The 11,424-nt window shown below is 38.8% G+C and overlaps 1 protein-coding gene across 2 annotated transcripts in view; it reads right to left on the reverse strand.

Annotated features, from left to right (window-relative positions):
* Window positions 1–11,424, reverse strand: part of LOC114928407 (zinc finger and BTB domain-containing protein 8A-like) — a 72,453-nt gene continuing 61,029 nt past the window's right edge. The window contains exon 5 of one of the 2 annotated variants that reach the window (XM_029299571.2): window positions 1–7,006. In XM_029299571.2, coding sequence (XP_029155404.1) covers window positions 6,753–7,006 — 254 coding nt within the window. In that variant the 3' untranslated portion in view covers window positions 1–6,752. Of the gene's footprint in view, window positions 7,007–8,820; window positions 11,136–11,424 lie in introns of those variants that run through there. The other variant, XM_029299572.2, reaches the window with a different exon arrangement.

The following is an 11,424-nucleotide window of genomic DNA, read 5'->3' on the forward strand; positions in this document are numbered from 1 at the left end:
TTTACACAAATTCATATTCACTTTAATTAAATATATCTATGTACATTATATATATAGGTACAGCATTAGTACATTTACCATATTGATAACTGTACAACGGTAGCACTTTCAATACTGTTCACAAAAATACATCGCATATAAACGAGCAATGAGTTTATACGCAAGGTCGGCTCATGACTTGCGACAAGACAGAGCGTCAATTAATTAATTAATTAATTATTACCTCTCGCGTGCGCGCGTCGCACCCACGACTCCGCATTTTTCTTTTATGTACAAAAGATCTGTGCTCGAGGATCGCGTCGAGCCAAAGGAGGAACGTGTGCTACGAGAGAAAAAAATTTATTTATTTATTTATTTAGTATTAATTTATATATATATATATATATATATATATATATTTCGCTTTTTTTAAAGAACATTATCGACGCTGTGCCGCTGAATGCAATAGAGGCCCGAGAAGCCGTTTCAATTAAGTACCATCAAAGAGACACGAGACTGACAGATTGATATCGATATTTATATAGTTACATCGAGTGTGTGTATGTGTGTGTGGTGCAATAATTGGCGTTCGATTCTAATCGCCGTGAAGAAAATACACCGTTGGTCACCAGGTTCCAAAATGTATTGTTATCATCTATTCTATTAATTTACACAATGGATGGAAGAATATATCTTTGAATTATCTGAATAAAGAAACTAAAAGATTTTTGATTTTCGAAATAAAGAAACTCTAAATGGGCTCGAACAAGTTCACGACTTACATTTCTAAAATAGCACATCTCTCATAAATATATTTGAAATAAAATTTTAAAAATAACTCTCCTTGAACTTAATATATTTTGGAAACTGTTACCTCGGCAATCGATGAAGCTCGCTGAGCATTCTCTCTTCATTTCGAATCTCTTTCTCTCTTTCTCACTCTCTTTCACTCTTCCTCTCTCTCTTTCTCTCTTATCACATTTTAATTCGACCTTTCTCGCATACAAATTGCAACGTCTCGGTTATATTGACTATTTACAGGAGTATTTCCGCAAAAAACAACTTAAGGAACATTTGGTATCAAGAGCGATAATTCGGTCGAATGTCGGTGGTCAAGTTGCGAGAGATCGCTGCTTCGGAGCAATAGGAACTGTAGCGTTTGTTAAAAATATTACAAATAATTATTGAAAAAAACAGATGGCAATCGCGGCGACAATTTACCCTCGATCCTCGCGGAATTTCTTTGTGCAAAGCTAGATAATTCGTCATGACGATTGCAAAGATTTTACGATTCGAGGAATCGAGAGCTGAAAGCACTAAGGTCAAATTGAATCGTCTAATTAATTCTACTATAATGGCTACTATTTTTGCTGATCTATAATTGTGCCTGTAACGTAGAAACAGAATTGACGATTGAATTAATCAATTGTTAATGTTAAACATTGTTGATGCAACTGAATCGATCTTATGTACCAAAAAATTTAAGACACCCTTGTGGATGTAATGGAGCTTCAGATCGAAGAATTTCATTTACTTAGAATACGCTTAGAAGTCGCTAAAATCACAGAATCGAAAAGTCGAAGATCTCTTTTTCCTCTCTCCCCTGGATATTCGTATCTCTCGTTGTCTAATTGAAGGAATAGTAAAGGAACGTGCGCAAAGACAGACGGAAGACAGAAAGCAATGCGCCGCGTCGCGATCAACTTGCTCTACTGCAGGAAGAACGTAAAAAGCCGCGTCGCATCCGGCTACAAACTCTCGCCATTCATTTGAGGAAGCCAATATTTGCCTCGCACAGTGGATCGATCGATCGGAAAGTCGCGGCAATCTGAGCAAAAATTAAATAGCCGTGCTCCGTAAGTTCCGATTTCCGCTATACCGGACCACCAACACAGAGATAAGTATCCGGGATGTTTCACAAGCAGTGCATATTCGAAGCGTATAATTCCTCTCGAAAAGAAGAAAGATTTCGAGTAAAAATGATGAGAAAAAATGTAAAGATAACTGAAACAATCACAATTAAAAGAATATTTATTACTCTCACATTAGTGAGATTTCTTAAATAAAGAATTGCCAGTGTTGGTCGCGAAATATTTATTCTTTTAATTTTTTGACTGACGATAATTAAGAATCCTGTAAATCGCAATTAAAATAAATTTAATATCAGACTCTAAATATCTAATGTGTATTTAAATCGAGCTACGCTAAGAAAATGAAAAATCGCTCCTCGTTAGAGAATAAGTATTCGCGTGCCATCGGCACGCGCTTCTTGTGACACACATCCCGTATACCCTGGTCTATCTAGCTATCTATGTATATGTATTATGTAATATACGCGTGTAAGCCTATATGAAATACCTAGCTCCATTTTGGTCGTGTGGAGGATTCCGATGGGTTCGACGTGTATGACATATCTGCGCTGATCGAGGAAACGTCACAAGTCCATTTGGACGTATCACCGAGATGACACCACTTTAGTCCCGCGACCGCATCATCCCTCTCTTCCTCCCCTTCTATTTACAATGGTACGAGAGCGTGTGTATATATATGTACGTGTGTCCCCCATTTTCATTGTGACCCCGTCGAGGCGCGAAGCGGGATGATCTCGACCCCCCAAAAAACAGCTCGGATTCCGATAATTCGCTCATGACGAAGTATATTACAAAAATCGAGCGCGCGATTGAATAAAAAAGTGTACGTCGCGCGAATTCTCCCTCGCCCTCTCTCGTTATTCGAGGACCGAGATTCGCCATCTGCGTCCCGCGCGATTTTAACTCGTTTCGATCCAATTTTTGGTCAGCCGTACGGAATTGATGTGTCGAATCGCAGCTGAACCGTTTGTCCGGAACAAATTTTCCGATAGTCCGTATCTTTATCACAACCGTAAATATTCATCATCTCGTCTCTCCCTCCTTTCACCCAAAATTCAAAAATATAATATATATATTTCCAAAAGGCATAAATACATATATAAAAAAAATATGATATAAAAGTGGGCTACAAAAAATTGAAAAAAATCTCACTACTAGAAATGCGATCGATAGAGATACGCTTGTGAAGCTATATATATGCGTGCGAATTCTTGACGAGACTAGCTCGGGGTTTAATCGAGTAAACTCTCGCTTCGCCGATATTTTAACGCTTATGTACTTCGCCAAAAATATTGAGAAGCAAATTTCTCTAACATTTACACGTAATTGCGTTATATCATAAAGGAAATTAATAAATAATAAAATCGCGCTCGCTCTCATTTTCCCTCGCTCTCCTCTTCTGTTTCCGATATTTACATCTTTTTACAACAAAGATTCGAGATTGAAGCAGCTTGTCGCGGCGACGTACATCTTTCGCGATCAGAATCGCGTCCCCGAAGAAGACTACGAGAAAAGATCATCGCGCGATCCATCTCGACTCTCTCTTTCTCTTTCACTCGCGAATATTAATTACACGTAATACGCAAATCGACATGGACGGACTGGCTGACAGGGCGAGTATCTAATTAATACACATTCAATCGGTTAAAAAATGTTACTCATTCAAATTAACGTTGCTTAAAATGGATTTGATGCATCCGCGCACAAGATACTTAATCCTTATAATTTTCACGTCATCGCGCGCGAACGATCGATATTAATTATTAAGAGAAGATGATGGCACAACTCTTTTCGACAAATTTGCAAGCCTCACATGTACACACGTTGCGATGCATGAGTTGAATAAATATTATATTTCCATTTCCCAAGAGATATCGGGCCAGTCCGTCCTTGTAAATTACATTGACCTTAAAAGTATATATATCGCGCCCCCAATATATCACATAACTTCTTTTGTGACTTGCCTTGCTATGAGTTCCTTAGGAACTCATAAAACTTAGGAACCACACGGTCAAAAATCTCTCCTCTCGACGTGAGGTTTGCTTAGGTACTTTACGAGCCTCGACAGCGATTACAACCGTTCATTACATGAAGAGTATTGGTCCAAAGAGAAATGTTCAGGAAATATTTGAAATGATCCTCATTCGAGACGTCGCTTCCTTGCGGATGACGTCCTAAAACGGGAGAGAGGATTTTTCTCAAACAACGCGACATTATTCCCAATCGCATAAAAATCGCGTGGCTCTGAACGCACATTGCAATCTTTTATATTAATGCACACGTTCCTAGTATAAATACGATAAAATCGAAGGATTTAAAATAAGCTGCGAAGCGACGAGATAAAAAAGGATTTTAAAACATTCGAAGAGTCGAAGACTGATTTGAAATACTACGGAATCTCGTCGTCATTTATTCACTTAAAATTCTCGAGCATCGCGCAAAGTTTGAGGATTCTCGATTTATCCTTTTCCCGATATCGGCGAGCACCGATAACGCAGTTATCGAACTACCTCGTGGAAGAAGAGCTCGGTGTCGTCTTGATCGAAAGTCGTCCTCTTGTTTATGCATCAGCCAGCGTTTAATACCCTGTCTGATTGGTTATACATCGCGCATACGGATAAGGTATATATGGATTCAGGCAACTCTCGATACTTTTACCGCTTTCCGAGGACTCGATACCGACGACGGATTGTCCGCATCAGCCACGGAACGCTCGAATTTTCCGCAGGACGGACACTATACACGTGGTGGGTTAACCACCGTCGAAATATATATATATACATATACGTACCTTGATGCACACGCACGTAATACTGTTATAGGACGTACAGAACGCACCTCTGTCCTCGGTCTACGATAACTGCAATGACATTAAATTGCGTTTATCGACTAATTAATTGAATCTCAATTTCCCAAATTTTCGTCAGAGTATTTCGATCCTTCATCTTCCGACTCCGATGGCTTAATTTATCATACGCGGACCTATATCATGACAGAAATATAAATACATAATATAAATAAGACAATGTAAAAAATTTTCTTCAAGCTAAAAGAATGATTCTAAAATCGTTTATAAAATTTTCTGATCGAAGCCTTGAACATGAAGAGACTGAATTAAAAAAACCCAAATTTAAAATAATAATTTTCGTTTTCGTATACCGAGGACTGGCATTTTGTAGAGTATACATATATACCTTTCTCTCATTCTCGTTCACTCACACGTAGACCGTTACGTCTGTAACGCGAATTAATTTAATTATAAGAAACGATTGTAAATTGTCGCGCGTAACGAAATAATATTACGATTAATAGGATTTTCTCTCTGTAACAATGATAATGATCGCTATCACGATAATTCGTAGTACCCTTTGAAAAATTTCTTTTTTCGGTGTTCGAAAATCACAGCGCGCATTTCAGCCTTCCATTGCATATTTAATTAGACCGTTTTAATTAGAAAGCGGTGGGTATTCGCGTGCCACCTTGCATTTTCTTGTGCATTTATGCATATTTTTGTTCTTTGCATTTTCTGAATCATCGACAAAAGTATAGAGACGATTCGATCGAAATGAATTAACGAAATAAAACTGATTTACTAATCAACGAGGATTTAACGTATGTGCAATATTTTGTGACATTTCAAGAAGCGGACCGTCAGAAACGCAAGGTATATTAATGTAGCACGTTAATTATAATCAGTACATTGTCACGATAATTACAAATCAATTTGTCAGTTTTACTTTAATTCACGAGTAATAAAGATTCGTTCTATATCATGAATAATAATTGTGCTAACAATTTTCGCCTTTCAAATATCATATCAGCTAAAAGAACCATTCTAAAATTGTCCGTAAAATGTTTTCATCGAAGTCTTAAACATGAAGATACTGAGTTACAAAAATTCAAATTTAGCAAACCGTAAAAAGAAAGAAGTACGTCATGTGGGTCTCAACACATTAAGAAATAATAATTCAAAAACTCAAGTAAAACATCGTAGAAACAAAAATTTGTCAAGTATAAAACATATATATTCTAAAATCCTAGCAAGTTTAAAAAGAGTAAAAAATTTATCAAATTTAAATAATACTAGTATATAAATGTTAAGAGCTTGCAGTTTCTCGCGGCCCGCCTCGCAGATACGAAAGGGTAACCGAGCAAGATACAGTTCTTCGCGAAAACTATTCGGAGCGTTACCGATCGATCGATTGTCCTCGCAAAATTCTGACTTCGTGCCAGCCATATCGCCTCGTCGATAGATCCCCTTGTCCTATTTATTCGCCCTACCGCCGCTTTCACGAGATGTGACGGAAGATTCGAGGGCGCGGTGATGATCGATAATCGTCCTGTCATCCTCGTCTTTCCCTCTAGAGCGGCGGCTTGTCACCGAAGACGCGATTAATCGGCAAAATAATTATCGCTAATGAGGCCATTGGTCGAACGGATTTGCTCCACGAATCAATACCAATCGCCAAAAAGTGTTGAAAGGGAAACACTTTCCGACGTCTTTCCTCTTCGTGGAAGAACGACACTTGGTCCGAGGATCCTCGAAGCTTCCGGATTCTCAAACGCTAGAATCCGATTAGAAGACGATCGTTTTAAAATTCGAAATTTCTCGAAGCCTTTGGAATTGTCTACAACAAGAATTCCTCGACCGATTTCAATTTTGGTACGCGATCACGAATCTTCGAGTCCTGAATCGCGCGCGAAACACTTGCCCCAACTTGTCCGAGTCCTCCTCTCTCGCGAACGAGTTCATCGCTTCTCCGTAAACGGATTCCGATACCCCGAGTACGACGACGGTCAGGGCAATCCAAAGCCGAAGAAGGGCGCGAACGAACGCTCGTGGAGCAGACGCGGTGGCGGAAGTGGCGGCGGCCGCTTCCTTCGCGGGGCAATCACCGTCCTCTACAAGGACGCTTTCCCGCCAAACAGCATCTCCCTGTGCTTGGTACGTATGTGCGAGCGCAGCGTGTCGATCCTGCTGTAGGTGGCCGGGCAATAGGGACACAGCGAGCGCTGTGCGGTGTGTATGTGGAAGTGGTGCCAGCGATTGGTCACTTGCTTCCCGCAGGCGCGACATCTCCACAGAGCCGGGCTGTTAAGCGACACGGCGAACATCTCGTGATAAGAGAGACCGACCGGCACGCTCGGCATCGGACCTGGAAAACCCAACAGCATCTACATGCACCATCGTAGCCGTACTCGTGAATTTAACCTGGATCCTGAGACCAGATTTCAGATCCGAAGATTTATACTATGAGTCCAGGATCCACGACAGCCTTAGATCGCTGAGCTCGCTGAGCCCGAGAGATCTTCGGGCTCTTGAAGGCTGTCGTAGTTCCCGAACTCCTTGAATTATCGGATCCTTTGACTTCGAAATACCGAGCTTTCAAAATCTGATGTAGATCCTGAAATTTTCGGTCTGCAGGATCTCTTGAGATTCTTGAACCCTTTGGTGCGGTTGATGGTCTCGTGTAGTCTCGTTTGGTGCAGTGTTCTAATGTCAGTGTCTCTGAGCGGTTTAATGAATTTGCGGATCATAGATAACGTAAAGGTTCTCTCGTAACTTTAATAATTGATACACTTACCTAGTCTTGGTGGAACGAAAGAGAATTCCGGAAAAGGAAAAATATAAGTAATTAAAGTCGACTACAATAAGACAGAATTGAGATCTTTTTAAGCGAGACCGATATAAATTTGGATATTTTTGTATCGAAATTATATATAAAATGTAGCGAATAAAATTAGTCGAGTAATTTTCAAACGCGCAAATATTAAACGAACATTACTATTTGCTTGCGCGCATTCGTCTTTTGAAGAGTTCTTCGAACGCGTGAGAAAAAACGAGAGAAACGTCACAAGGCAGGCAGTGTGTTGAAATGATCGAGTGTGTCCGGTCATGTGTGAACGGATTCACGCGCACAATTACCATTCACCATTTCTTTCACGAGCACATACATACATATTCCAGAAGCATTCCAAGATTTATACTCACGTTCTCGATGTAGCCATGGAAACACGAAGAACACGTCGAGGAAGTAAGAATAGAGCGGGCTTCTAGGCCTCCTGAGATTCTTGACTACTTCAGGATCCTTCGAGATCCTCGAATTCTGGCATTTTCAGATTCGCGAATTATATAAAAGTAAAAACGAAATCGCCGATTCGTCGAGTTCTTTTAATTTAACTTGTTCAGGATCCTTTGAAATATAGTGCTTTAGCGACATCGCGATGCGGGGAGAAGAAAAATACTTAACCGAACATTTGTCGATGTTTTATCCCGGGATTATATCCGGGATGAAACTCGGTCTCCAATGCTGGGAAACGCAGAAAGTTCACACGCTGCTCGTGTTTATGCTTTTATCGTCGTTGACGTGTTGACAAAAAAAATTTACGAGGTATCTCACGTGCACTGTACAGAGCGATCAAAAATTCGTGATTAAATATATTCTAACACGCTTGAGAGACGATATTTTTAAGATTTTACATTTATACACAAATGAAATTATGAGTAGAATAATATAATAATTAAAATAAAACTGCGAAAATGATATTTTACGCATAACGAAAAGTATTTTTTAAATAGACAGAAATACATTTTTTCATAATCTGAATTAAAAAATTGGTAAATAAATGAATCTAAACAAAATTATTCTGTGGAATTCCTTTCAACAACTGTGTGTGAAAAAATAAGTTTTTACCAATTTGCATATAAATTATCTCTTGAATATAGCTTATTAGTATTGGTCGTGAGCACTTGATGATAAACAGAATAGTTGATTAAGGTGTTGCGATGCCATCAAATATGAGTTCAATCCCTTCCCTCCCATTTCCCAAAGGTATATCGTCGTATATCAATTATCGGAATGGATCTGCGTTCGATGAAGCGTCCGATAATTCACATTACATGATAATAAAATCGAAAATCTACAAAACAGCATAATTTAGAATGACATTAATGACGACGTATACTTCCTTCGTTCGAAATTATTGTGTGATGCCAAATTCTTTATTGCGCGTCTATACAATTATATATACAACCACATATATATAAGATATCTCTTAATTGAATAGTTTCATAAAACATCTTAAAGAACCCTTGTCCAATTCCTCCTTAACTCTATATAAATTGGCCATTAGTCGTACGATCTAAACCGTACATGCGTACGCGCTAAAGCTGATTTAAATTTACTTGTTCTTGTTCGTTAAAACACGAGAGCGATCTATCTACTTAGTTCCTCGAGTTATCGAGCCTTCGTTCATTTTCATCCTCCCTTTCTGAACGTCAAAAGATAAACGATTCCGTCGCGCTTTGTTCCCACGGGAAGATGATTCATTTCATTTCAGCGGAAAGAGACTTGGAATGAGAAATAACGCAATATATATAACACGGAAAACCCTCACGAGTCCAGCCATGCCGGAAATGATCGAAGGGATTCGAAGGTACAAGTAGTAAAAATGAAGTTAAACTCTCTACCCTTTGAAAAACTCAACATAGATGCTTACATCATCGCTGTTCATTTATATTACGTAACACACTTTCTTGAATTGTCTTTGGCAATTTGACGGAAGAACACATGCATTTTCATCATATTGCACATTATCAATATAAGTTTCTTATATAATTACAAGAAGCTGCGGATCTATGGATTTTTACGTGCGTTTTACGGTCTACGTAAATCTATGAATTTGTGCTGAATTATGTACATTATTGATTTGAATTGATAATAAATGTATATATATATAGCGATGTCTCTTGAAGATTAAATAAATACTGCATCTGTTTAAAAAATTCGACGTTAATAAATATCATAATATCAAGTATATCTCTTTTAATTGGCTTAAAAAAATATAATATCCTCCGTATTCCGATTTTATTCTTTATCAAGAGAGAATTATAATTAAATTTTCATTAAAATATATATAATCAAAATGCAATAATTATAGTAATAGTATATCAACTCTCTTACATGTTAATCTACAGAGAGCCAATAACACATAATTATATATTATCTGCAGACCTGTAATTACGTAAATATCTGTCTCATAAAATAACAACAATTATCAATATTAATTACAATTGTATTCATTCAGAATTAAATTTAATGGAGATTTCATTATTTTCCTATCTAATTATATATATCTCCTGCAGAAAAATCAGTTACAAATTCTATTCTTAATATTGAATAATGTTTCTCGATTTTTACCTCTTTTTATTTCTTTCTCCTTTATCCCCCCCTTATATATTATTCAAAATAATAATCCCAATTTTACAGAAAAGAAGGCGAGAAGAGCGCCTTCATCCATCTCTTTCTTTTTCCTTGATCCGTCTTTAAATTCTGTCATCCGGAAAAGCATCCTTTGCAGCTAATTCTCGCTCTCGCGAATAACAAGTTGGGCAGAAAATTTAAAAACGCGTGTTCGTGTAAATACAGCAAATTCGATATTCTAAGATTCAGTTCATTAGACATCTTCCGTTGTCGGCGAAAAAAAGGAGCGAAAAGATAGAAAAAAGGAATGCGGCGAGATGGATAGAGATGAAGGCTAATATTTACACGATGGAATCACACGGTCTTTACGATCATTCAAATACGTCTGAAGAAATCTTTAAGCAGTGCTAAATGCAATGTGTGTATATGTATCAATTATCGATCGCTCCAAAGGGAGCGAGCGCCTTGTTGCCTATGCAACCTGAAATTCCACAAAGCAATCCTAATGAAGCAGTTTGCCTCTTCCAACAAGTGAAATCAGTTCTCCTAATTACTCCTGATTCTCTACTGATACTGAAATCCACACTTCTACATCCCTCGATTAACGAATCAATATTTCATGCCCGATCATCTTAATTATCCTCTCAGACACTAAGATTCCTTCATATTCTCGAATCCTCTTTCATAATATACATATATACATAATCTTATTCATCTAATGACGACCCATGAACGAATGACAAAGTGCCTTTGTCAACAAAGTAGGAGCAGGACGCGGCGGTAGAGGAAGAAGAGGCTGAAGAAGCGATCTCTCGCTAGATCCGCAGCTTAAAGTACGCGGCGCGATATTGCGTGCGCTATTGCGCGTAGACGCGCGCGTGTTTGGTACGCGTGTGCGTGAGCAGGGTGTCGCTGCGCGTGTACACCGCTGGGCAGAGCGGGCAAGCGTACTTGCCGGGAAAATGCACGTAATAATGATTGCGCACGTTCGTCACGACCTTACCGCACAACGAGCACCGCCTCCTCTCGTCGCTGTTACTCTGTCTCTCAAATATCTGTGATATCCGCCAATTTTTCAGCTCTGCAACAACAGAAAAGCAGCTCGTATTAACCCGACCCTCTTCCTCGACGCGCGCGCAGCGTGTCATCGCCTCTATTTCCGACTCTGTTTATTTTTTCTCTGCCCTTTCTCGTTTTTTTTTTTCATTTCCCGCCAATTTTTTCCCCTTCATGATTGGATTCTTAGATTGAAGATTTGTCATTTATTATGTTCCTTTTACTTAATCCATCTCTCCCGTTGGCGTGTGGCGTGTGCGCATAAGGATACGTGACAATCTTGGAGCGAACCCTTGGATTGTGTGTACGACGTC

The sequence above is a fragment of the Nylanderia fulva genome, unplaced genomic scaffold, assembly GCF_048542155.1.
Source record: "Nylanderia fulva isolate GAGA-0341 unplaced genomic scaffold, ASM4854215v1 Scaffold1, whole genome shotgun sequence".
Classification (NCBI taxonomy): domain Eukaryota; kingdom Metazoa; phylum Arthropoda; class Insecta; order Hymenoptera; family Formicidae; genus Nylanderia; species Nylanderia fulva.